The 27,565-nt window shown below is 48.2% G+C and overlaps 1 protein-coding gene across 1 annotated transcript in view; it reads left to right on the forward strand.

Annotated features, from left to right (window-relative positions):
* The window catches only part of Ccdc6 (coiled-coil domain containing 6), a 103,399-nt gene that overhangs the window by 50,264 nt on the left and 25,570 nt on the right, over positions 1 to 27,565 (forward strand). Inside the window, exons 3-5 of the mRNA XM_048451543.3 lie at positions 7,178 to 7,306; positions 25,160 to 25,263; positions 27,403 to 27,563. Of these exons, the coding sequence (XP_048307500.2) occupies positions 7,178 to 7,306; positions 25,160 to 25,263; positions 27,403 to 27,563 (394 nt within the window). The remainder of the gene's footprint in view (positions 1 to 7,177; positions 7,307 to 25,159; positions 25,264 to 27,402; positions 27,564 to 27,565) is intronic.

Genomic DNA, 27,565 nt, shown 5'->3' on the forward strand with positions numbered 1-27,565 from the left:
GAGGACCCCAGGGAGAGGTGGGTATTTGTCGGTTTGGGTGATGGCTCCTGACAGAACAGTGGCATCCACTACTTGCATTCTGCAGCCCCGTTAGCAGCCTCTTGCCGTGTCATTGAACTTCGACACCGCCACAGCTTTGTTCGTGGTGTGGATGCGGTACGCTTATCATGGTGTCTTTTGTACCTCCCGAGTTGTTTTCATTCGTCCTGAGGGTCATTCTAGGGCAGACAGTGTGCCCAGAGTGCCGGTGCCATCGTTCATCCAGCCACTGTGTGATTTGTCGAGACATTGTGGGGTAAAGAGTTCTGGTCACTGCCCTTAAGGGTGATACAGTGTGGCCGGCCGCTTACGTCAAAGCGAAGGGCAAAGGGTTTGGGACCAGAGACCTTGGCTGGAACCCTCACCTGCAAGGCTTCTGGCCGTCCGCTAGCCTTTGAAGGTAAGCTTCTGTCCTGTGCAGTGCACGGGGTCACAGTTCCCTATGCTAAGTGAGAGCAAATAAATGGCAGCAAGTTACCCAGGGTGCCCAGGGTAGGACAGTGCCCTCAGGCGGATTCCCTACTTTTAGAGGGTCACATGCTAAAAGTGCCATGAACTATTATTAAAATGCACAGGAACCACCAACAGTGCTCACTGCTGTGTGAGGGTGGTGCACATTGTGCCGAGAGGCACGTGGGGAGGCACCGTGGAAGTGTTTTGAGCTACCCCCCAGGGTTAACTAATTTGGGATGTGGGAGTCAGGCTCTGTACACAGAGTTCTAAGGTGACAGGGGCACCAGGTGGAAGTAGACCCACTTTCTGCTAGGAGCAGGCAGGCCTGCCTGACTCCAGTGTTGTCACCTTCATCCTTTAGGCCTGAGTGGTCTCCAAAAGCTTTACAATTTGGAGGAAAAGACATGGGCCTTGTGTCTGTGTCTGTGTGTAGTATGTGTATTCGGATAAGTGTGCATGTGTGTATACATGTGCTTGCAGGCCAGATGTCCAACATTGGGAATCTGGTATCTCTCTCTTTGATTTTTCTGAGACTGGGTTTCTCCCTGTAGCTTTGGAGCCTGTCCTGGAACTCACACTGTAGACCAGAGATCCACCTACCTCTGCCTCCCGAGTGCTGGGATAAAGGCGTGCCCCACCACTGCCTGGCCCCTGGTCCCTCTCTCAAAAGATCTCCATTCTACTTATTTTCTTTCTTTTTTCTTTTTTAAGTGTGTGATGTGTGTGGGCATGTCTGTTTGTTCAAGTGTTGGTCCGTGCCTTGCACTTCGATTGAGGCAAGGTCTTTTCGTTAGCTCCTGTGTATACAGGTTAGCTAGCAGCCCCAGAGTTTCCTGATTTCTGCCTCTGCCTCGCACCTCTCTCAGGAGCACTAGGATTGTAGACACACTCAAATCTGGTGGTTTTACGTGGGTCCTGGGGATTGCGTCTCCATGGAGCCATCCTCCCAGCCCGCTTTAATTCTTTTTCGAGATGACTTCTCTCTGAACCTCGAGCTCTCCGATTCAGCTCTTCAGTTGACCAGGAGAGATCTGCTTGTCCATCCCCCCCTCTACACCACCCCCTCCGAGCTCTGGTATTTATTGGCATGCTGTTGTTGCCTAACCCAACATTTTACATGGCTGCTGGGTCAACAGCACCCTCAAGCTTACACGGCAGTACTTTTCCCACTGAGCCCTCTCCCTAGCCCAGGATTTGCCTCACTCCCTCACTCTTTCTGCTCATGCTGTCACGCACTGAGTGTGGAGAAAAGCCCGGGGGCTGACCGGACTAGGTTGCAGATGGACTTGAACGTGATGCAATGTCTCCGGACTTGATCTGCAGTTAGTAGGCAGTTATTTTCTAGTGTTGAAGAGGACACTGGAATATCAGGGGTTGTCTGCCGTGCTGGCTAGGTTAATGTCAGCTTGACATGAACCGTGGCCATCCGAGAGGAGGGAACCTCGGTTGAGAAAATGGCTCCGTAAGATCAGGCTGTAGGCAAGCCTCTAGCCATTTTCTGGATTGGTAATTGATGGTGGAATGCCTAGCTCATTGTGTGTGGTACCATCCCCAGGCTCATGGTCCTGGGTTCTATAAGAAAGCAGGCTAAGCAAACATGGATGGAGCAAGCCAGTAAGCAGCTCCGCTCCATGGCTTCTGCATCAGCTCCTGCCTCCCAGGTTCCTGCCCTGCTTGAGTTCCTGTCCTGACTTCCTTCAATGATGAACAGCAGTGTGGAAGTGTGAGCCAAGTAAACCCTTTCCTCCCTAAGTCGCTTTGGTCACGGCATTTCATCACAGCGGTAGAAACCCTAACCAAGACATCTGCCGATCCAGATCCGCTGCAGACCCTGATCCATTGGTCCTCAGTGGTTCCGGAGATATCCATTGATGTAATCTCACGAACAATAGTAAGACCTCAGCTAGCCTGGGTCATCGAGGATGTTTGTCAGCCGTGGCAGAGGCTGAATTCATGTGGAGGACAGGGAGATGTGAGGGAGCTGTTGAGTAAGAAGGACAGGGTCAGCAGCAGCCTGTGTATGGGGAGGGGCGTGCAAATTGGAGTGTGCTCTTAAGAGACCCTTGGGGTGATTCCAGCGCTCATGGTGTGTATCTGAGTTGCCTCTCAGTCAAGGGCTGTAAAATTGGTTCCTGAGAGGTGATTATTGTTGTCAGACATTTTGTGTTATTTTCCTAAGGAATAGGTGAGTGACAGTCCAGTGGCTAACTCAGTCGTAGGTTTTACCTGGTGCCACGCAGGTGGCTGTGACTGTCTGAGCCGTCAGCCTTTTAGGTGGGGAACAGGAAGTTGTACACAAAGAGGTGAATTACTGTTGAGTGGGACGCCTCGGGTCTCCTTGAGGAAGCTGGGTCCTGGGGTGACACTCAGATGCTGGTGCAGGCTGCATCAAGACAAGGTAAGCCCCACGGCATTGCTGTGCAGTCTGGGACCTGGCGGAGGACACCCTGTGGGCACCTGTGCTGCTGCTCACGGTGGTACCCAGGTGAGCGGGTGCAGCTTTCTTCCCCTCTGTAGCAAATGGTGTTGCGTGCACAAGGTCATCTGGTTGTGTAGGCTTGTTATCCCAGCTTCTCAAGAGGCTGAGGCAGGAGGCTTATGTTCAAGGCCCACCTGAGCAGCTAGGACCCCCCTGTCTTAGAGTAAAACCTGCTAGGTGAACACCTATGATGAAATGTGATCCCAGTTTCATAGATTGGCTGTTGTCAGTATTAACAGTATACAGCACAACTTAAGTTATTCCATAATCATTGAGAATACCTTCTATAGAGTATACTTAAACCCTCCTTATTAAAAAAGTGTTTTATGTGCATGTGTGCACACACCTGAGTGTATGTATATGTATTATGTGCATGCATAACATGGGGATGTAGAACAGGGCATCAGATCCTTTGGAACTGAAGTTAGAATTGGCTATGAGCCATCGCCATCCATCATATGGGTGCTGGGGATAGAACACTTGCCATTATGAGCCGTCTCAGCTCCTAAACTCTTTAGTTTTCAAAACAACCCTTTTCACCCAAATAAGCAGAGTAGAGTTGCATTAAGGAAATGCTGGTAGTTGATTTCAAGCATGTTGTGGCGTTTGCTTGCTTTCTTTACTTGGTATTATTTTATTTTTCATAAGAATTGCCGACCTTAGTGGCAGCGTATGAAGGGCCCTGATGAGATTAGAGATTTAATGGTTGAGTTGGAGGTTCTCACCCATATTGGAGACAGAGCAGCGAGGGTCCTGGAGCTCATTTCTGGTGGCGGCTCTCAGGTCTGCCTCCGACAAGGTTCTCTAGGGGGTTTGTGGTGTCATGAGCTATGGTTTGAACCAGCAGGTAGATTCAGGGTGTCCATCCAAGCCCTTTTCCGTCCAGGATGGCTTGAAATGGCACAGAAGAGAGAGAATGTCTCTTCTGAAATGCTTGGGACACTGGGTGTAAGGAATTTCAGGTATTCTAGGAGTTTGGATTATCTGTTATAACTAACGGAGGTATCCTGGACAAGAGGACTCAGGTCAAAACACACAGTGTGAATACCGCACACAGCCTGGATGTGGTTTCAGTGAGTGCCCCTGTAGTTTTGCTCCGACAGGAAGGCAGGTGTGACACTTTCTACCTGTAGAGGTTTTCCCACTGCTTAAATAGTTTCAGGCTCTGGAGCGTTTGAGGGCTTCAGGTTAAGGGTACTCAGTCTGAATCTGCCTAAAATGGATAATTTATAATTTCTATTTCAGGCAGACTATCTGAGGCAAACTGGAGATCTTTAAAATCACCACCTGCGCCGCCCTACACACCTCTTCCCCCTCCCCACTCTGCCTCCCTCTCTGCTCCACTCCCCTTCACCTTAAATCTCATCACATCGCTGTGGGGGTGTGTAAGCCATTCATGCGCTGAGCCACGTTTTCCTCTTTTCTTTCCTCCGCTGGGAAACTCCGTGCCCTGCTTCAGATCTGCCTATCACCCGAGAGGTGGCAGAAGGGCTGACTCTGTTCTCTCCTTGGGGAACAATGAATCCCTGGCAGGGTCAGGGATTGGGGTAACTTGGTAGCTTCCAAGTGGTTAGTGTAACCTGAGGACCTTGTCCTGGTCATGACAGCTTTATCCTCCAGTTTCCCTTAGGGCATGGCTCTGGGAGGCACCAAAGCTGCAGCAGGGCCTTTGTTCCAAGTTCACTGTGTTGTCTTTTAACGGAAACACCTCGCTGATTATTGACAGCAGTTGAACATCTGTCTAAATATGACTTCCTGCTGTCAGCCAGAGCCTCTCGAGTTAACATTCCCTGACAGATGATGCGGGTTGGGCCAGAAGCTTTTCAGGGTTAGATTCCATTCTTTATTGTCTTAATTTACCTGGGGGCAGAAGCAGTAGTACTCTTTTCAGAGGAAAAAAGATGGAACAAAGAATTAAAGAAGCCATTTTCAGCTAATAAAATGCCTGCAGTTGAAAAACATGTCGGAGGATATATTTAGAAACACCTTTATGCAAATGGACTAAAGGGTTTAAGACTTTAAGGTCCTTAACTCACAGACAGACCTAATGTGGCCAGTCTATTTCAAGGCACGGGGACATCTTAACAGTGGGTTTACCTGCCCCCCACATCATACCTGCACCCTCCACATGCCCAGAATGGCAGTATTTGGTGAAAACAGCCCTTGCTTGTTTTTCAGAGTCTGCCCCTCAGAAGCTCTGCCTGGGCTCTGGCCACTTGTGTAGTTCGAATGACTGCATAGACTTGCAGAACCTGAGTTTTCAAGAATGAGCTAAGAATAGATTTATCCCTGTAAGCACCCCTCACATCTGCTTTCTGTTATTTTTCTGAGTCCCTGCAAGGGTGACCAGCTTGTTTGTGTGGGGGAGAGGGAGGATGCAGCAGCTGCTTCGGTCAACACTTCCCGTGGTGGAAGATGACCTCAGAGGGTGCCTTTAGGCAGTATGCACTTCTAAGCCGCAGAAATCCTGCCAGATGTGAGTGTGTGTCCCTTTGGGGGTGATCTGGTCCTGGGTCTCCCAGTTGCCCACTGTCCCCTCCTGAGGGAAGGTGGGCTGGCCTAATTTTTCTTGGACTTAATCTTTTGATTCTCCAAATGCCAAACATGTCTCTCGGCAGACTGGAGGCAGAGTCTGAAGGCAGCCTTCCTGGCGTGTCCTTGCTGAGGGGTGGGGCCAAGGGCTGGGTGTGGTTCCCGAGCTCTGTTGATTTCCAGGTGCATTGCCCTCCTCCCTTCAGTGAGCTGTTGTGTTCCATATAAAAATGGAGGTGAGTGAGATGGCCCGGGCCCCACTACTCATGCGGAGCATACCGTTCAGTGGAAGAAGTTGAACTCTGTGTACTGTCAACTCTGTCGGGTTCCTGCAGCAGAGGGCCAACTCTCACTGTGGATTAGTGTCTGTGTCTTGTTGATGCCCCCACCCTGCTAGTATCCAGGCACACCTTGCCCTGCCCCTTGGGAACCTGGCACAGTGCATCGTGCCCTGTGCCCTGCCTCACGCCTGCAGGCATGGCAGATAGTACCCTGTCCCTTAAGAGGCAAGCCCCGCCTACTCCCACTCTTGCTTTTTGCCATTTCTTTAAGGTGGCAGCATTCTGTCTCCGTCTCTCCTTTCTCTCCCTTCTCCCCGTCTCTGTCTCTCCTGTTTTCTCTTTCCCCATTCCCTTTATCTCAATAAACTCTACACCCAAGCTCTGTCTGTATGCATATTGGTCTTTCACCCGCCATGGGTCCTGCTTGGGTCCCTCTTGCGCCGTAATCATAACACACCCACCCAAGAGAGTACTGGAAATCACGACCGGTTACCAGTGAGAACTCTGGCCTCCCTTGTGGCCCCTGGGTTTCTTTAATTTCCTTTTGGATTTTAAAGGTTGGTTTTATATTCAAACTATGTAAATTTTTTTTTACATTTAACACCGTAGCATTAACTTTTAATTGCATATATAAGAGGTCCCGCCCTAGTCCCTCCACCCCCCACATACACACCCGGGGTTCGTTAGCAAGACGTAGGAGGTGTGATGATTTCATTATGCAAGGAAAACTTGATGTTGCTGATTTTTGCCAACACCAGCTTACGTGCACCTTGGGAAATAGCATAATTCCGAATAATTTGCTCAGTGTATTTTCGGATTGTGACATCTCTTTCTTCAGACGTGATGCAAATCTGAGTAGGTTACGGTTAATTTAATGGCTGGCAGTGTGAAGTTTCTACATGGAAAATTCCTTGGGCCGGTGAGAAGGCTGAGCGGGCAGAGGCACTTGTCACCACAGCCTGCCGATGTCAGTTCAAACCCAGATCTCAAGGCAGAAGAAGAGAGCTTACCTTCTCTTGACTGGCACGCATATGCCTGAAGCCCTTAGTTTTTCTGTCCGTGACGTATAACTTAAAAGAGGTGGCAGTACGTGTTCCAAAGCCTCCCTCTCCTCTGATCCCCGGATTCCCAATTCCTCCCTGCAGAGACATCCACTGAACTCTTTCAGAATAGATAACCAGGTTTGATGATGGTTTATGTATTTACTGTTTGGATGGCAGCCCCGTGGTTACAAGGAATGAGCTCCGAGCTGTGCGCGCGTGAGCCCAGATAGGCGCCGTGGTGTCTGTGAGCGGCCTGGTAGTGGTGCGGCCTTGGGAAGCCTGGGTTTGCAAGGCCTTGATGGATGGCGTTGGAGTTGCTCAGTGTCCGCACCCGTGTTCTTGTCTTCCAGCTGCAGCATGAGAAGGCAGAGCTGGAGCAGCACCTGGAGCAGGAGCAGGAATTTCAGGTCAACAAGCTGATGAAGAAGATTAAGAAGCTGGAGAATGACACCATCTCCAAGCAACTCACGTTAGAGCAGGTGAGCCCCGGCTCCCTCCCTGCTTTCTCTCACCTGGGGGGGGGGGCACGGAGGAGTAGGAGGGAGGGACTCGTTTCAGCTCATTTCCCTGTCCATCCCTTCGCACGTGAGCCCCCCCCCCCCCCCCGCTTCATGGCGGAAATGTCAGGTTCCTTTGCTGTGAAGCCGAGGGGAAAGGTTCTAAGGCCAGGATGGTTTCCGTGTCAGCCCTCTGGCAGGCTCGTGGCGACCAAAAGCCACGGTCAAGAGTCGTTCAGAAGAAACGATGGACACCTTCCCACATTCCTTCCCACATTCCTAGCTTTGTAGAGACTGGTCAAGGAGCGGTAGACTGGTCAGCTCATCCTGGGTTGGATGACTCTGATGAACTGTGCCCACTTCTGAGCCCCAGGGCTCTGTTAGCGAACAAAACAGGTGAACGCTGAAATTGGGGAGCAGCAGACTGGGGAGGTACAGAAGGTGGCTAGTCTCACTGGACCCCTCCGCTTGTCTGACAGGCTACTGTGGGTGTCCATTCCAGAGCTAGCCTTAGAAGTACACACTGGTCCTCCTACTCATGTCGTACACAGCTGTGGCAGCCGCCGTCCTTCCATTCAGGCTGCTGTGTCCCCAGCATTGTGACCTTTGATGCCTTTTCTCACTCAGTAGCCCGAGATGACACGTTATAGCCCTAGGACACGTTATAAAGGGCCGTCCACAGTGTGTGGTTCTGGGGCTTCCATGCAAAGCTGAGCAGGTGGGTTAAGACATCCCAGCTCCATCTTGCAGATGCCGAAAACCATAGGATGATCTGGCTACGTTTGTGCTGGCGTTGTGATCTCTCTCCATCTGCATCTTTTCTCTTTGTCCATCCCTATGCCGGCCCATTTGTCCGTCACTCTATAGGTCTGGATGTTGACAGTTTGCCTGAGTTGAATCCAGGATGGGAATGAGAGGTGTCTTTCAGCCAACGGTGACTTATTTTCTTGTTAGCCACATAGTTCCCTCCACAAAGGAGGGAACCGACCAATTGTGCCTGGGTTTCGTGGGACTGAATAATTTCTTTAAAAATGTCCTCATCCCTTCCTTGTTAAATTTTGTTCCCCAATGCTGGTTGTTTCATACGTATATCTAGAGTACTCTGTTTCTATTAATCAGCCTTGAAAGGTAGATGCAATATATAAGTTTTAGAAGACGCATTTCTCCAGTTTTAAAACGCTTTGTTCCAGTGTTTACCTACTGCATTGCCATGATAGACAAACGGCGCTGCAGGATAAACCTTTGAGAATTTGTGTCTTACTCCACAGTACAGGTCCCAGGCATCTAGACCATTTAGCTGAGGGACACTCAGGAGGCCTGGTAAGAGTCTCACAATCGGTATTGTGCACACTGCACTGGGACGTTATGATGTGGATCGGTGGCCTGTATTTTCAGCAGCCTTCTGCCGGGTGTGTGTTCATAAGCTGTGACCCTCTCCCCAGGTGTCAGTTGTGGTCACAAGGTGGAGAAAGTAAGCTAGCATCAGCAGGAGAGGGCTGTAATCTCTCACAAGCCTTGGGGAGGTGGGGAAGGGGGTGTCTCGTGACAGAACTTCTCCAGGGAGACACAATGTCTGTTCACCCCAGATAGGGAACTCAACAGCAGGCGAGGTAGGGACGCCACCAAAGTCCAGCTTCGTGAGCCAATGAGTTTTGTTGAGGTTGCTTGCAGGAGTATGGGTGAGGGGTTACAGGGGCAGAAATGACTCAAAGACAGCCTATCAACAAGCGTGGGGGGGCAGCTGACAAAATAGCCTGGAGCACTCTGCACAGCCTCCAGGCAGCTCCACAGGTCTAGAGAGTGTCCTTGGTCCAGACCCCTCCCAGGCAGGTCGGAGGGTTGCTGCTGCTTTCGGGGAGCTGGTCTGGTCTCAAGTCTTCCTGTAGCTTGGCTTCCTTGAGTCTCTGTTGTTGTTGTTGTTGTTGTTGTTGTTGTTGTTGTTGTTGTTGTTGTTGACGACTCTGGCAGGGAGGGGCCTAGAGAATCTGCTCAGTTTCAGGGACTTTCTGAAGCTATTTTGAGTTGCTTACCTTCTAGCTTCCCAACAGGTTGGAATGCTTCAGTCTTAGAGGAAACAGACACAAAAGGGCTATGAAGGCGAGCCCGGAGCCCGGATGGTAGTGCCCGCTGTCTCTGAGGCTTTGGATGCTTTGCAGGGTTAAGTAACAGCTCAGTGCACACTGTCTGTGAGCTTACGTATCTTACTAGGAACAGACCCGGCAGAGTGTGTCTTGCAGGGAATGAGAGAGACAAGGCATGTCAAGATTGTATTTTAATTAAAGCGGAGAGATGTTACATTGTCTAAAAGGTCTGTGGCATTAGCATGGGTGGGTCTGGGTGACTCAGTGTGAAGAACTCGGCTGCATCTTTTTGCACCGCAGGTAATTGTAACCAGTGTTTGAGAGGGATGTTCTGGTTCCTTCCGAGCCTCTGCCACACCACCTGAGCAGCTCTGTCTGTGGTCAGCTCTGTGGTTGTCGTCTGTGTATCTGTGTGGGGTGCTGTGCTGTCTGTTGCTGTCAGCATGGCTTTGCGCGGTGTGTGCTGTTGATGCGCTGTGCGTGGCTGTCACCGTCAGCGGTGGGCACCTTTGTTCTTTCTAACGATCAGCCACTGTTGTAGCCATAGCGGCTGGGGGCAGGGGGAGTGCTCTGTCCTGCGGCCCCACAGACACATCATGGTTAGGCCTGAGTGTTGCTTTGAACACAAGAGAGTGTGGGTCGGTCATTTCCCTGTTAGAAGACAGCGCTGGGTGATGGGGGAAGTGTTCAGGGCCTGCTGTGAATGTGAAAGGAACCAGGTGTGGCTCTGGTTCTTCTGTTCAGGTTTTGCTTTTTTTTCTTTAGTCTGTGTTTGAAGACAGGATCTCACATAGCCCAGGCTGGCCTTAAGTGTCTTAGTATCACCGTTGTGGCTGAGAGTGACCTTGAACTTGCTGCCTCCTGCCTCCGGTGGGGGTAGAGGTACACATCTCAGTTTCTAACCCAGGGAATCAAACCCACGGCTTCCTGCATGCTAACTGGACATTCAACAGGTAGCCCAAACCGCAACCCTGCCCACTTCCCCCTTTAGACCCAGTTCTACTGAGATGTAATGCACGGATCGCACTTCATGTAGTATATTTACAGTTGTGCGGACGTCATCAGTCGACTTTAGAGCAGTCCCATGGAATCCACCAGAAACTCCGCACCCTCCACCTGCCTGTCCTGCTCCCCTTAAGCACAGCACTGCCTTCTGAAGGTGGATGGATCTGCCTATTCTAGGTGTTTCTTCCAACTAACGTCATATGGCACGTGGGTTCTTGAGACAGACACTCTTCATTTAGCATAGCGGTCCATGTCTGCACGCTTACTGTCTGTTTTCTAGCCAAGTAATTTCCCACTGCATGTGGTGTACCGCATCTTACCCATCCACTCATCGTCTAGGACGTGTTTGGGTGAACTGTTAGAGTGTTTTCCCAAGATGGGTGGACAGCTTTTTGTTTTTTACTGTGTGAACCGCAAGAAACCCCTACTCGTATGGCCTTAAGCCTCCCTAGGAATGAAAATTGCTAGGTCACATGATCACTATTAAAACATAATTTTAGCATCGCTCACACTTGGTGGATGAACCTGAGGAAGGGCTCTTGGAAGCTGTTCTGCCGGAACTTTGTATTGGCCGTGCTGCGTTCGTTTGAAGGTGCAGCTTGAGCTGTCATGGTTTTTAAGAGGTGCATCCCTGTTCTTTATAAAGCAGGGCGTACCTGGCCATGACCTGTGTTCTCAGGCTCCCCCCTCTGGAGGCCATGATTAACCTCGCGTCTACAAGGCCTTTGCTGTCAGTTGATGGCGTTGAAAGTCGGGGCCTCCTCGTGACAGGTTAATGAGTAGTGCTTGGTCTTCGTCTGCCCGGTGCAGAGCCGGGCTTCTTTGGTTATTAAGGCAAGAACAGTAGTAGCAGCCCGATGAGTACGGTGCCTGGGCCACCAGAGCTACTGCTGGTGCAGTGTGTGAGTTCATAGTTGAAAGGCCGTGTTCTTGGGAAGGTGAATGTTGTCCTCAAACCTTATGGGGACCCGTGACAATAAGGATCATTTTGGGGACATCAGCTCTGCTTCCAGAAGTTGTCACCTATCCTCTTGTTCCTGATGCACCTCCTCCAGAACATTCTGCAGAGGAGGAGGGTCTTGGGACTTGCTCCTCAGGAACAGATGAGTTTGGCTTGTCAGTGGCCCAGCCCACTTGGGCTCCCTTCCCAGAGATGGAATCAGAGGGGTGGGGTGGGGTGGGGTGGGGACCAAGCTTTCTCCTGTTATACATTATAGGCAAGGATAACGTCCCCAGTCTGGTGTTCTAGACAAGGGAGTACGTTGTTTGTCCCCCAGGGAACTCAACTTTTATCTGTCCAGTTAGCCCACAGTGTTCATAACTGTCTAGTTGGGATTTATTTCACATTCTAAATGCTCAACGCCAAAGAGAATTTATAAGCAGGTATATGGGAACATGCCTGAAGTAATGGAAGCCTGCGAGGCCTTTACTGACCACAGTACTAAAGTGGACTAGTCCGGCCAGCCTGCCTTTAGAGCTGATAGCAAACACTGCCCCTTGCCTGCGAGTCCTTCTGTCTTTATCCAACAGCGACAGCTTGGTCACTATAAGTCTCTTGGTTGCTATTCACATTGCTCAGGTGACAGTAACAATATTTAGAAGTTGTGTTTTGTTTTCTTTTTCTGTGTCTAAGACTCTTGATTCCAAAGTGTTTACTGTCAGCTGGGTAAGAGTGTCCTCACCTGTCTACCAGGCTTATTAGTGAAAGCCCGGCTCACCAGTTTCCAGGGCCTTCTCTGTGCTTGGCTCAGAAAACTGTCTCGTGAGAAATGCCTTGGATGTGGCCAAGTCGTGCAGCGATGTGGTGCTTGCTGGCATGGCCTGGAACCTTAGAGACGGGGAGCTGGTGTGAAGGAACTAGGTCACTGGGGGCACCGTCGTCAGAGTGCTGTGGTTCTGGTGCTGGAGGGAGACAGCTACCAAAGAGCAGAACGGATTCCAGTCCTGAGTGTCTGGTTTCCTATCTCTCTGGCCAGTATCCTTCTGCTGTGACGCTGTACACCATGTTGAGATGCAAGCCAGGGGGCCTCTTTAGACCTGAACCTAGTTGTAGACTTTGAGCCCCCAAAACTGTATGCCTAATCGACATTCATCACTCCCTCACCTTGGGGTGTTGTGTTCCAGGAACACAAAACTGACCAGTGAAAGAAATAGTGGCGTCCAACACCCGGCATAGGCGCTCAAGTAACGAAGCAGGAAAATCGTGGAGTAAATCCAGTCATGTGACTTGGTTCACACTTGAATGACACACAGCTGCCTGCCACGGGCCAAATGCCTGCCTGCCCTCCCTCCTTTCCACCTGTTGTAACTTTTAAAAAAAAGCAGCACGCGAGAGAAAGATGCTGTGCAACAGAGTCCCCGTGGAGGGGTTTTTATTAGGGGAAAAGGGAATGTAAAGAGAGGGAGGGGAAGGGGGAGACTGTCCTCTGGGGACAGGAGCAGTAGAAGAGGGGAGGGAAAGAGGGAGGGAGAGCGCTGGCTGAGGATGTAGCCTGTCAGAACCCCAAAGACAGGCCAGTACAGATGCCTGAATACCAACACCTAACTCCCTCCCTCCGACTATTGGACACATGGAATTTTGAGTGCCCTCTTGTGTTAGTTGTCTCTACTTTGAAATTTCATGTGGGAAGGACAGATCCTGGGTTGGTATAGTCATTTGGTTTCATTAACAACTATAATGCCAGCTCTTCAGGCAAAGTAACTTCCAGAAGTTTCCCTGGAGCCCTTTCACCCTCCAGGCTGGAATGAGAGCCCTGTGACCCCAGGCTATGGTTTGACCTTTTTTTTTTTTTTTTGTGAAGCAAGCATAATACCTAGTTTGCAGGTTTGGGGAAGCATTTGCTCCCCTGCCCCTGCCTCTCTCATGCTCCATGTAGGTGGAGACTCCTCTGCTTCAGGAGGAGCCAGTGCACATGATAACCCAGCACAGCACCCGTGGTGTCACTGTGTATGACTATGGTGCACTTAAGAAGGGAGGCGCTCACACTTCCATCCTGCCTCGTTTTTGGAAGACATGGATCACGAAAGACTAGACCAGTTTCACAATCCGGCAGCGGGCTGAGACCTGCAGGTGGAAGATCTTGCTCCGATGTGTCAGAAGCCTTGTTTTCCAGAACTTCCTTGGGCTTGTTCCCTCTGCCTAGAACACGGTCTTCTGTGCCCCTCTGGGCCTCCCAGTCTGTCCTCCAGCGAGCCAGGCGTCTGCACATGCTGTCCGGGCGTCCTGTAACATTTCATACTTGGCTCGGTTGTTTCTGTCTCGTAAGCTCCGCAGACCGTCAGGGAGGGCAGACACTGTGCTGACCAAGCGATCATATTCCCAGGGACAAGTATCACAGCCGCTGCCATTGAGCAAGGGAGGTTGTTGAGCTTGAGAGATAGCTCAGCACTTAAGAGCCCTCGCTGCTTAACCGTGAGGACTGAGTTCAAATCCCATCACCCACATGAGGCAGCTAACTTGTGAACACCTGTACCTCCAGCTCCGAGGGATTCAGCGCACATTTCTGGCCTCTGCGGACCCCTGTACATGAGTGCCCATACATCCACACAGACACAAGTGTGAACACACATAATAAAACAGATCTTAAAAAGAGAAAAGAAGGCAGATGATGATGGTGCACACCTTTAATCCCAGCACTCAGGAGGCAGAGGCAGGTGGGTTTGAGGTGATCCTGGTCTACAGAGCGAGTTCCAGGATGGCCAAGGCTACACAAAGAAACCCTGTCTCAAAAAAAAAAAGACAAAAAAAAAAACAAAATAGAATAGGAAAAAAGTTGTTATCTGTCTCTTTGGGCATTTGGTCTACCTATTTTCCAAGAGCCTATCAATAGATCTTACCCCTTCCTCAACCCAATCACCAATATTTCACTTTATGAGGTTTCTCTCCTTGTATGTCCTTGTGACCTGGCTCTTGGACTTGTTTTTGCCTGTACCTCCATTGTGCTAATTGGATGGCATGATTCTCTGTGAACTCACGTCTTTACCACATATCCCCCATAAGTCACAGTCTCCCAGGAACGATGACAGAAGTTTCCTGGCCCGGAGCCTTGTTCTAGGATGACAAGTGGCCAGCGATGAAGTGCTGGGTGGCAGCCTGCCACGGAGGGAAGCCGTCTCCAGGCAGCAGAGGAGACCGGGACACAGCAAGATGAAGGCAGAGAAGACAGGATGCAGACCAGCAAGAGAAACACCTGTGTCCAGTCTCGTTCACGGAAACAGACGTCCTGGCAGGCGGAAATGGGGGAGGAGGCAGCCAGGCCAGTGTCAGCAGACTGCACAGCCGTGCTGACGGCAGGCATGCTGGTGAAGGTGGTAAATGATCTCCCTCTCCCTCCTGGGTGTGGAGAGAGACAGGCTGTGGCAGTGGGAGTTTGAGGGCACGAGCTTGTCATTAACAGTGAGTCACTTAGCTGTCCCAAGGCCTGGCCAGCCCTCGGTGCTAACAGTGTCCCATGGTGTTACCCTCAGTTCCCAACCCTAACAGGTGACTCACAGGCTTGATGAGACCCCAGCTTCTGAGGACACTGCTGAGTGTTCTGTGTGCAGCTGCAGAAGACAACATAGGCCAGTATGGTGGAGTCGGAATGCTCGGGAAAAGATTGTGTTTTCTGTTGATTAGTTTTGTGACTTGGCAGTTTCACGCATACACATGTGACATTCTGATTACTTCTATGCACCCGTGTATCCTCCTTTAATCCTTATCGACCACCCCCATCTTTATTAGTACTTCTGCTCCCTGTGAACCCCCTCCTCCCTACCACTTGATTCCATCCTGTCAAGCTTCCTACTCCCTGTCAGTGACCTACATCCCTATCAGTGACCCTTCGTCATCAACACCCCCTTCCTGTTAAATACCTCTCTATTGGCCAACCCCCTTTTTCCCCCGACCAGTTCCTATCTGAGATTGGCAGTGGTTTATTTTTTTTCTCGCCGAAACAGGGAAATGTTTAATACATTCTAAGTTTACATTTGAGATTCTTGCTCTTAGACTTGGGGTTCTTCGTGTGCTACACCTTATATGTTGTCTGAAAGGTAATTGGCTCACAGTAAAAACCGAACTGACACCCAACGTGCGTGGCTCGAACACAAAACCACTCGAGTGCGTGTTTTGTAGTGTGAGTGGACAAGAGCACCGATGAGTGCCTACAGGCCAGTCTGTTCATGCTGTGTCCCTGTGTCTTACACAAGAGAGAAGTCCTTGGCTTTTGGTTGTTGGAGAACAGATTATATCTTCCAGCTACAGCTGTGAGAACCCGGCAAGGTCTGTTAGCATCCCATTCACATCGACGGCTGTCCTTGTTGATTCCAGCAACTGGAAGGACTGGGAGAGGGCTGGTGGTACCCGCTGTCCCTGTGTGTTTTGAAAGCATGAAGAGTCAAAAAACCTTTATTCCTTGAGCATCCCCCTGCATTAAGACAATAAGACTGAGCCGGGCAGTGGTGGCGCATGCCTTTAATCCCAGCACTTGGTAGGCAGAGGCAGGTGAATCTCTGTGTGTTTGAGGCCAGCCTGGTCTACAAGAACTAGTTCCAGGACAGGCTCCAAAGCTACAGAGAAACCCTGTCTTGTAAAACCAAAAAAACAAGCAAAAAACCAAGAAGATAAAGTCCCATGACCTCCATACATGTTTTGAAACTCAATTTGAAACATCCATCTCAAATTATGGAATTTTCAAAACCTTTTATTATGTTCAGTGTTTGCATTGTAATGACAAGCCCTTGCTCACCCAAGAAAATTGGAAAACAAGTACAAATCACAAACATATTACCAGAACAACGCCTGTATTTCCACCCCCACCCCAGCTGCTGTTGAGAGTTTTTCTTCATCTCCTTCCCTTCTCTTCTTTTTCCCTAAAGCAATGTATATCATTTTAAAAGTGGATGTCAGCAGATCTTTGGCGCTATGTCAGTTACTTCCAGAGCTTGGGTACAAGAGTCATACCCTCTGGGCAGTGGTGGCACACACCTTTAATCCCAGCACTTGGGAGGCAAAGGCAGGTGGTTCTCTCTGAGTTCGAGGCCAGCCTGATCTATAAGAGCTAGTTCCATGAGAGGCTCCAAAAGTACAGAGAAACCCTGTCTCAAAAAACTTGAGGGAGGAAGGGAGGAAAGGAGAGAGACGGGGAGAGAGAGAGTGAGAGAGAGAGAGAGAGAGAGAGAGACAGTCAGTCAGTCAGTCATACCCACTGCTCCTCCAGGAGAGGGATAGAGAAACTTCCAGCCATACTGAAGATCGTGTAGGGTTTTGTGCCCTGGATATAGATGCACTAGGGTCATTACCTTCTCAAGAAGCCTTGGCAGTCCCTGCCACTTCATTTGTCCTGTCTCTTGAGCTGCCGAGATGTCCCCATGTCAGCTGAGAGATCTGTGAGCACTGCTGTCGTCCGGGAAGAGAGGTGGGTGTCCTGTAGCAGTTCAGGGACACCTGGCCCCTGATGGCATCTGCACTCCGGTTAAGTACAAACTCAGCTGTGGTCCTCGTTTGACCTTGTTCCCACTAGCATCAGGTCACGTCTCCACATGGGCCAGTTCACACAGGCGACTTCAGCCCTGTGTAGGAGCAGGGAGCGTCTCATCGTCCAGTGGTGTGCATTGAATGATCAGACCTTGAGGGTCAAATAAATGACACTAGGAGGCTGTGTTGTGGGCAGTAAAATCCAGAGACCCCACCCTGAGATTGCCTGCTTAGCGTTTGAAATGTGTGGGGAACCTGCTGAGACCTTGCTGAGTGTTGGGAGGATTCTGAGCAGTGTGCATATGGAAAATAGTGAGTGACTAAATTCAGCCCCACCGGGCAGTGGGGTGGATGCAGCAGCCATCAATGGTTTTCTTTTAAGGATACTTGGATTTTGGATACAGTGTATCTCGAGAAATGTCTTCGGTCTTATTTGCCTCACATTATTTTAGGGTTAGCAAGATTGCTTCCGGGTGAGAGAGCGTTGCCGCCAAGCCTGATGACCTGAGTTTGAGCCCCAGAGTTTACATGGGGAACAAAGAAAACCGACTCCTGCATGTTGTCCTTTACCTGCCAGCCTCCCTAACAGTAAATGAGCTGATGCTTGTGAAAATTGCCGATGCTATTTTTGTAAGAACTTGTTTACTGACTTTTTTTTAGATTAGGTCTATGGATCTCCTGAAACTGGAGATATGGGGGCTGTGAGCCATCAGATATGGGGGCTGGAGACTGAGCTCAAGTCCCCAGGCAAGAGCAACAAGTGCTTTCTGCCCTGAGCCATCTCTCCATCCCCTCCGCTGAGTTTTTGACATAGCTAAAGGACACATACCCGGTGGTTTGCGGCCTGCTTCCCACCACAGTTATTACTTGGTCAAAAAGGCAAAAAATCCTGGAGAGTTATGGACCAGCATGCCAGCCTGTGTAATAGAGTGCCGATGTCCCAGGAAGGGAGACCGTGTGTCCGTTTTGTTGTTTGTTTTTTAAAGTTCTCATTGGGTGTTGTGGCCCATGACTTTTAACCCCAGCATTTGGGAGGTAGAGGCAGGCAGATCCTAGAGCAGTGGTTCTCAACCTTCCCAATGCTGTGACCCTTTAATACAGTTCCTCATGTTATGGTGACCCCCAACCGTACAATTATTTTTGTTGCTAATTTTGCTACTGTTAAGAATCATAATGTAAATATCTGTATTTTCTGATGGTCTTAGGTGACCCCTGTGAAAGGGTCATTTGATACTCCACTAAGGGGTTGTGGCCCGTGGGTTGAAAACCACTGTTTTACAAGTTCTTCTGAAAGAAAAGAGGAGAGGTTGTATTATACAAGGCTGACCCTGGCCTCTCTTGATGTCCCTCGGGGAGGTAACCTTTGTTTACTTTTATCCTTGTAGGATCCCTGAAGGGTGCTTTAATACCCACAGATTAACACCAGTTTATTGTTGGGTTGCTATTGGTGGTTGCTGTATTGTTTCTGTTATGAAATTGCAGCTTTCTAAAATTAGATGCCTTTAAATGTTTTCTTATGACAAAAAATAGATGTTCATTTTTAAAAATAGGATAAGGCAGGAAGTGGGAAAGAGACAACTCTTTCATCCAGGGGACTATTTATCTTGCTGCACAGTTCGTTAAACACACCCGCCCACCCTCACCCCCTCAGCCCGCTCTCAGTACAGAAACATTCTCAGCTTCTGGAGTCCGTCACTGCAGTGATGGTTGTAACCTCTGGAACTTGAAAGTGGCCACCCTCCCCCCCCCCCCCCTCACTCTTTGCTGGTTGACTTTTATGAAACTGCCATGTGTTTGAGTCCTGGGGTGCAAATACCCTAGGACCTGTCCTTAGTTCTGAAAAACGGTTGTTGATTGGTTCATCAGATAAAGGTGGGGCGGGGCAGCGGCAGTGTCTTAATCTGGACTAGAACGGTGAACTATGTATTTTGTTCTTTTTTTGTTTGTTTGTTTTTTGTTTTTTTGTATTTTGTTCTTTTAAGGACTATTTTCTGGAAGACGAGGGCCAGAATGAGAGAGGTGTTCCTTGGCCAGGAGGAGAGTTGCTAGGGCCAGTAACCACCCAGAAACAGCTGAGGTTGTGCTTCGGTTCTGGCTGTCTCTGCAGCTTTAACCTGTGAAGGGTGTGCCACCGAGCAAGGGCCACTCTGCACTGTCAGCAGGTGCTGCGTCCCCTCGTGAATCCTCTGAGCTACTTTCTTCTGATGTGTGTGCAAAGGTCGGATGAATTTACAGGGATGGGACATATGACCGACCTAGGGAATGTCTCCTCCCCTCCAGCTGTGAAGTACACACAGCTGGTTCCTGAGTGGCATTGGTCGTTTTCTAAACACTGGTGCTTTTATTTTTCCAAGTGGTCCTAATCTATGTGTACTAAAAGGACAAACAGTAAGAGTGGGCTGAGCTAGTGTGACCTTCAGCTACAACATCTCTGAAAGGACTTAGGGAGCCGGTGATCCTATCCCCCTCCTGTTTTCTTAGGCTTCCTCATCTTCTCAGTAAACCAAAATAAAAGAATCCTGACTAAGTGTTTGGTTGATGGAGGGCTTATATCTGAGTAGATTCTATTCCCTAAGTCCTTTGTGTGATGGAGGAGGGTTATCTGTCTATTGTGTTATTTTCATTGGTCAATAAAGAGACTGCCTTGGGCCCTTGATAGGACAGAAAATTAGGTAGGCGGAGTAAACAGAACAAAATGCTGGGAAGAGGGCTATGAGCCAGACGCCATGGAGCCAGCCACCAGGTCAGACATGCTAAATCTTTTCCGGTAAGCCACCACCTCGTGGTGCTACAGATTATTAGAAATGGGTTAATATCAAGATATGAGAGTTAGTCAGTAACTAACTCTCTAAGAGATAATGGGCCAGGCAGTGCTTAAATGAATATAACTTGTGTGTTATTATTTCTGGGACTAAGCTAGCCGTGCGGGAGCCGGGTGAGGAGAAAAGCAGGCCTGCCCTGCAGCCCCTCACTACAGATGGCGCCAACGTGGATAACTGAATCCACAGAAAGCTTAAGAAAGTTTGGGAAAGAATAGAGTAAAGCATGTTTTCTTGGTGGCAGCAATTTCTCGGGTCTGTTCTGCTTGCTAGAGGCAAGCAATGCTCTCATTTAAGAGAGGCTTCCTGACTCAGCTTTAGCTGCAAAACTTTGTAGCTCATTAAGAGGTCCTGCTGCGAAACACTTAAATGGTATTGATGAAAAGCTGAACGCATGTTTTTCGGTTTTCAGTCGTAGCAGGAAAAATGCTGCGCTGTTTTAAAATGCCGTCTTTCTGGGCCGTCCTGCCAGGGCAAACTCTGACTCTTTCAGGCAGGCAGTCCGACTGAGTGTGGTCTGTGAGCAGAATGCTCCAGCTTGTTTGCTGGCAGGGACCTTGAAACGCCATAGAGTTGTGGCAGTAAAAGGCTCCAATGGTACCTCTAATATGAGTCTGGAAAGCTAAAAAATGGACTGGGTCTAACCGTCAAAGCCACGGTTTTAAACTCATGTGGTCATAAAAAAGAGAGAGAGATACAGTAAAGAGAGGTTCAAAGACAAAGAAAACCTCTAAATGGTTTACTATGTGTTAAAAATATATGCAGGCTAAAGGTTAAAGTTCTTAGGGTAAAAGAGGAAGAAAGAAAGTAGTTGGATGTGGTGGTACACACCTTTAATCCCAACACTTGGGAAGCAGAGGTAGATTGACCTCTGTGACCTCAAGGTGTGGTAGTACACACCTTTAATCCCAATGCCTGGGAGGCAGAGACAGAAGGATCTCTGAGTTCAAGGTGTGGTAGCACATGCCTTTAATCCCAGCACTGGGGAGCAGAGACAGACAGATCTCTGTGAGTTCAAGGACAGCCTGGTCTACAGAGTTATTCCAGGACAAAGATATACAGAGAACCTATGTCAAAAAGTAAAAGTAAAAATAAAAAAAAAATAGAGGTTAAAAATAAAGCTGCATAAAGATGGAAAATACACAGAAAATCTTGATACTGTATGCTATTATGCTCTCTTTAAATTGTTTGAATGCTGAGGAAGGAGCAACAGCTGATAAAAGACTTTTGTTTATAAATGCTGCTGAACTAATCCAAGATAGATATGTTGAAAATACCTTGACTTCTGAATTTGGATCTAAGGATATGATACTTTGGAAAGGAGGTTCTTCTTTTGTTTTCACAGAGGATGAGACCCTGTGGATTGCATCTATCCCAATATGGTATGATAGACCACGCCCTCCTGAAAGGTTTCTGTGAACACCCTCAAAATTTCTTCACTCAACTGCCGACTGAGATGAACCTGGCAGACAGGTTATACCATGAAAGACCTGATTAACTGCGCCCCTATACAGCAGGAAGAAGTTTGGAGAGAAATAACTACGTCCATATTCCCAAATATTGTTTATAAATGTTCTTTTACATTTAAAGGGGGATATGATATAGATATGAATAATTTCATTGGTATGGATTTTAAGGTCAATTTTGTTATATGTATATATATTTCTGATCTTGACTGATGTATTGTGATTGTGTAGTTCATTTTAAAAATGTAATGTATAATTAAAAATATAGGTTGTTAATGGATAATCATCGATAATAGTCAAGCTTGTAGTAATGTTAGTCTGATTTTCTAGAAGTGCACAGATATATTTCAGATAAGACATTCATATCTTTCAAAGACTACAGAGCATGGCATTTAATGTTTTAATAACTTAGGACTTTTCATGACAATGAGACACGTCTGCTCCTGGCAGCACCAATCTACTTCAAGAGGAAGAAGGGCATCGAAGAGGCTCCTTATGGAGTTGGTTAGCCATTTGGGCAAGAAACTGTTCTTGCCTGGACTGTTGTATAAACTGGACACAGAGAACCCACAGAGAGAGGACTGCTGAACTTGCCTAAAGGTGAGATGATATTTCGGGGTTCCTGATTCATGAAAGAGTCTGCGAGACATTCTGCAGGACACAGCAGATAGTGACTGAATTGCCTTTGAAATTTCCTGCTTCATGAAAATGTCTCTGGATATTATGGGCCTGAAGGCTGAAGATGGGTGCCCCAACGATACAGAGGAACTTTGGGTAACTGTCCAGGCAGCGAGATGTCTCTGTCATTTCTAGAGTTTTGGAAGTTGCTCACTTCATGCTTACTTAGGTAATATATCCTTCTGGAGCCTTTGATGGAGTTAAAGAATGGATAGTAGTAGTTATAGTTTTCCATTATTATGATATAGTTATAAATATTGTGACTGTAATTCTTGCTTGATAACTGTTTTGTTATGTGTAATTTTACTATGTTAAAATGAAAGCCTTTCTTTTTTGTTTAAACAGAAAAAGGGGAAATGATGGAGGAGGGTTATCTGTCTATTGTGTTATTTTCATTGGTCAATAAAGAGACTGCCTTGGGCCCTTGATAGGACAGAAAATTAGGTAGGCGGAGTAAACAGAACAAAATGCTGGGAAGAGGGCTATGAGCCAGACGCCATGGAGCCAGCCACCAGGTCAGACATGCTAAATCTTTTCCGGTAAGCCACCACCTCGTGGTGCTACAGATTATTAGAAATGGGTTAATATCAAGATATGAGAGTTAGTCAGTAACTAACTCTCTAAGAGATAATGGGCCAGGCAGTGCTTAAATGAATATAACTTGTGTGTTATTATTTCTGGGACTAAGCTAGCCGTGCGGGAGCCGGGTGAGGAGAAAAGCAGGCCTGCCCTGCAGCCCCTCACTACAGATCGGGTGAGGAGAAAAGCAGGCCTGCCCTGCAGCCCCTCACTACACTTTGTGTAAGTGGGGTCTTGCTATGCGGTGGCTTCAGACTTGTGCATACCTAGCTTTGCATGGGGTGGGGGAGACAAGTGTCTTTTCTGGTCTTTCTCCACTTTTTTGACTGAAGCAGGCTCTCTCACTGAATCTGGAACCTGCTGATTTGCTCAATCTAGCTAGCTTGCCTCAGGGACCAGCTCACCCCGGTGCTCTTACCCATGAGCACTGGGGTCACAGGTGCACTGCCCTGCCTTGTGAATGTTGGGGTCCCAGATGATGGTACTCGTTCTTGCATGGTGAGTGTTTGATCTACCAAGCCAGCCCCCAGCCTTCTCAGTGCTTTTTATTCTTCCTTCTCTTTTTAAAGAAATTAAGTTATTTATCTGGGGGAAGATGGCATGTCCCATGGCATGCGAAAAATCTTCAGAAGTCAGTTCTCTTCTCCCTTGTGGTTCCTGAGGTGCGAACTCAGGTTGCCTTGCTTGGTAGCCAGCACCTTTGTCAGCTGATTCATCCCGTTGGCCCCCAGACCACTTTGGGAGAAGCTCCATTATAATAGACTTTGTGTCTGTTAGTCTTCCTTTTAGCTTCTTTTGTAATGATGCCTAGGTTAGTAGTGTCTGATAGATTAGTAATGTCGGAGTTCTAACAGACTGCTCTCCTCATTTTATTTGAGGGGTCTGATCTTTGGAGTTCAGAGTGTCTTTTCTCTTAGTGGTACTGGAGAAATTGTGTTTAGACTAAACCTTTGCAAAGTGGATTGGGAAAACCCTTGTGCGCCTCCCAAGTGAGCCTGGTAGGAAAGGGTGGCGTTCTCATTGGGTTTGTTACTGAGCATTTCTTTTCTTTATTTTTTTAATATTTATTTACTTATTGCGGATACAATATTCTGTCTGCATGTATGCCTGAAGGCTAGAAGAGGGCACCAGACCTCATTACAGATGGTTGTGAGCCACCATGTGGTTGCTGGGAATCAAACTCGGGTCCTTTGGAGGAGCAGGCAGTGCTCTTAACCACTGAGCCATCTCTCCAGCCCCCCTGAGCGTTTCTTTCCCCTACCCCTCCCCAGTGTGAGTCCTCTATTTTAACATGCATTTTATTTCATTTCAGATTGGGCCTCCTACTCTCAGTGTCCCGCCTCCACCCCCACTCTGCTCCCCCTCCCCGCCTCAGCCTCTGAGTGCTGGGATTACAGGTCCTCATGGTCTGCTCTAATAAGGACATGAACAATGGGAGGGGAGGGAGAGGCACAGTGAAGCTGGGCCTCCCTGCCCTTCTGTACCCACCAGTTACAAGCCTGGCAGGCTGTGGGAGCTCATGTCCCAGGGATACTTTGATACACTCTTTATCCCCAAGGAAGCTTTAAGTTTATTTGGGGGACCATAATAGGGCTCTCAGTCTGCTGTTAATGAACCCCAGTGAAGAATTGGGAAGGCTACTGAAAGCCTTAATTAGGAAGCGGCTTTTCAAATGCACTCTTATCAGCTGTAACCGTGGGTCCTGAGGGCTTCAGAGTAACCTGGTGGGCAGTGTGGAGCTTGGCCTGACACGTAGATATTTGACTGCGGGTGAGAGGGTGCCGGTTGTGGGAACCTGAACTTAAAACAAAACAAACAAAACCCTGAGAAGGGAATAGGGGAGATAATTACAGATAACCCAGCAGTTTGGTATTTTTGTGAGATGGAAGCCAGTCTGACCTGGTAGTCAGGATGCTCTGGGACCTCATGGAGCTCCCCACTGTGCCTCCAGGTATTCCTGAAGTACCCCAACCCTGCTTCTTCCCTGTGTGTTCCCCTTGAGCTGTTCTTCAAAGCCACATTCCACCAGAGAAATGAAAGACTTTGTGTTTCCTGGATGATCCTGGCTCATTTGAGGGTCCAAAACAACAGCCAGTATTGACTGAAGTCTCAAATCTAGACACTTCGGATTTGTTAATGAACAAAACAGACGAGGGTGAGGGGAGCTGAGAGGAGGGTGATGGGGCTGTGGTGCATGCAGCCACAGCATAGTCCATGTGTGTGCGAGGGTGTCATAATGAAGCCCCCTTATTTTGTAATCAGGTTTTTTTTTTGGTAATAAAAGTAAATGAAATATAATAGTATTTAAAAAAAAACAGTAAGAATAGGGACTTGTGGAGTTGTGCCCTCTGTGGCTAGAACAGGAGAAAACAAATAACCAGAGAGAGGGACAAATACTGAGCTCATGATTCTGAATGCATCTATTACTGATGCCTAAGTTAAGTCATGTAAGCTCAGTCACCCAGACGTTAGGCTTCTCCTTTACAACTCATAACTGTTGGTGGAGCTGGGGTTTGAACCCAGACATTTGACTCAAGGTTTGTGATCCTAACTAATTATGGCGGTGGATTAGCGCCGGGGTCGGCTGTCTTGCCGCAGTCGTTACAGTTATAGGAAATAGTGTGATCCAGTGCCCAGTCATCCCCAAGCTATCCTGCCAGCTCTGTCCTCATCTCTGTCCCATTCACGGTGAGATCAGTCAAGGCTGCCCCAGTGCCCTGGCATTCTCGGTAAAGCTCTTCCCTTTCCTCTAGTTGAGACGGGAGAAGATTGACCTGGAAAACACGCTGGAGCAAGAGCAAGAGGCTCTGGTGAATCGGCTGTGGAAGAGGATGGATAAGCTGGAAGCTGAAAAGAGGTTTGTTTAGCCTTGGTCGTGTACGTGAATATGTGCATGCGTGCTTGTGCGTGGGTGTGTGCTTGTATGTGCGTGGGGAGAGGGGGTATGTGAGTGTGGAGGACTCCTGTCTGTTACTGTGGAGAAAAGAGGGACATTTGAATTGCTTGGGTGACACACACACTCCTAATCTGTTAAAGGAAATAAATGTTGATCTCTCTCGTGGCGGTCTCCTCCCTGTGCCTTGTTTTTCTCTTCCCTCCAGAGTCAGAGTCGACCATGATGCCACAGATCACCTGTTAATTAGTGTGCATCTCTAGGATTCACTTAAGTTGGAAGATTTTAATAGAAAAATGGCTAGCCTGCTCTTAAACCTGTTGTAAATAAAAACCTGTGGAAGTTGAACGCTTGTGCGTTCAGTGTACAGATAAAAAGTGTCACCCCAAAATGGATGTCTCCTAAGTGACCTTGTTGCAGATTGCCTTGGTCCTCGTTTTTGATGGCACTGTGCTTTAGAGTTGGAAGGGACAGAACTTAGAAGAATGGCAGGAAGATCCTGTCTCAGAGCTTTGTGTGGGGTAAAGGCCAGTTTCCTTTGAAATTGGTTATTAGTTCCCTGCCCCAGGGTCTTGTTTGCCTCCCAGAAGCCTGAGCGTTGGTTTTAAAGCCCTGCTCACACTGTTCTGAGTTCATAACGCAGAATTACAAGCACCAAACCAACCTCAAGAGTTTAAGAAAAGTGAAAATTCAAAATATATGTCTGGGAGCCATCCTCCAGTTGTTAGCATTATGCTAGCAGTTCTAATAAACTGAATTGTGCAGTTATTTTGTGATTGTGGCCATATTTACCTGTTAATTTTCTCAACTAGGGTAGAACGACAGGTGAGTCAGTTTGCAGTTAGCTTACAAACTTGAGGTAAACAACTAAACCCAAAGCAAACCCCAGGAGCCCTGGCAGCTTACAGAAGGAGGTTAGAGAGTGTTGCAGTTAGCCTGCCCTTTTGGAATGCAGTTGAGGCTTTATGTACATATAATTGTATTGTTATTGAACTTAGCTGTAAGAAATGGTCATTTTGTAGGCAAAATGCTGTTGACCCTTTTTTTTAACATTTATTTATTTATCGTGTATACAACATTCTGCTTCCATGTATGCCCACACACCAGAAGAGGGCACCAGATCTCATTAAAGATGGTTGTGAGCCATCATGTGGTTGCTGGGAATTGAACTCATGACCTCTGGAAGAGCAGTCAGTGCTCTTAACCACCGAGCCATCTCTCCAGCCCCAACCCTTTTTTTTTTTTAAAGTTTTATCTGAATGATAATAGCTGAGTGCACCAGCTATTAACCGAAGAATTCTGATTGGATTTGTTTTTTTAACATCATTGGTCCCAGTTTTCCAAACCGTCCCCACAGGTTTTTATCAGGAGGAGCTTTACTGACTGTAAGTGACTTCCTCTTCCAGAGTGATTCATAGCGGTTCCTAAATTTCACCCAAAGCATCCTTTACAGCCAGCTTGCTAACCACAGTCAGCTAGTGTCTGAATGCTGGCTGTACCCTGGGCGTAGTGCCCAGAAAGGTGTTCCACAGACTTTCCAGTTACAGTTGACTGCCAGGGTCACTCAAAGAGCAGAAGGAACAGGAATGATGGCTTGGTGGGTCATACGTACAGCACAAAACCCGAGGACTTGAGTTCAGATTCCCAGTACCCACATAAATCTGGATACGCTAGCCCATGGGTGTAATCCCAGTGTGCTCCTAAAGCAAGATGGGAGGTGGAGACAGAATTCCCAGAAGCCCGGGCTGGTTTACCTTGCTTAACAGCAGAGAGTGAGAGCCCTCATTACACACGGGGTAAAGGGAGGACCCACACCTGAGAGAGCCCTCTGCCCTCCACGTGGAGGTAGCATGTGTACTAACACATGAACAAGAAACACAAAAGGGCTGAGATCTTGCTATGCCGCCTGTTTGACCTGTGGTAATTGTAGCTGAGGATGGATAGAGAGGTGGTGAGGTAGACAGAGGCGTCAGTCTGTCCTCCGGATGCTTTCCAGGCCTCCTCTCAGCGCGAATGTTGTGTAATCTTCTACTGCAAACTGGTCTTCATTGTTGCTTTCTTTTCTTTTTTCTTTTTTTTTTTCTTCTCTTCCTGGCTGTGAAGAATCCTACAGGAGAAATTAGACCAGCCTGTGTCTGCCCCACCATCGCCTAGAGACATCTCCATGGAGATTGATTCTCCCGAGAACATGATGAGGCATATCAGGTTTTTAAAGAATGAAGTGGAGCGGCTGAAGAAGCAGCTGCGAGCCGCCCAGTTACAGCGT

The sequence above is a fragment of the Myodes glareolus genome, chromosome 18, assembly GCF_982192425.1.
Source record: "Myodes glareolus chromosome 18, mMyoGla1.1, whole genome shotgun sequence".
NCBI lineage: Eukaryota > Metazoa > Chordata > Mammalia > Rodentia > Cricetidae > Myodes > Myodes glareolus.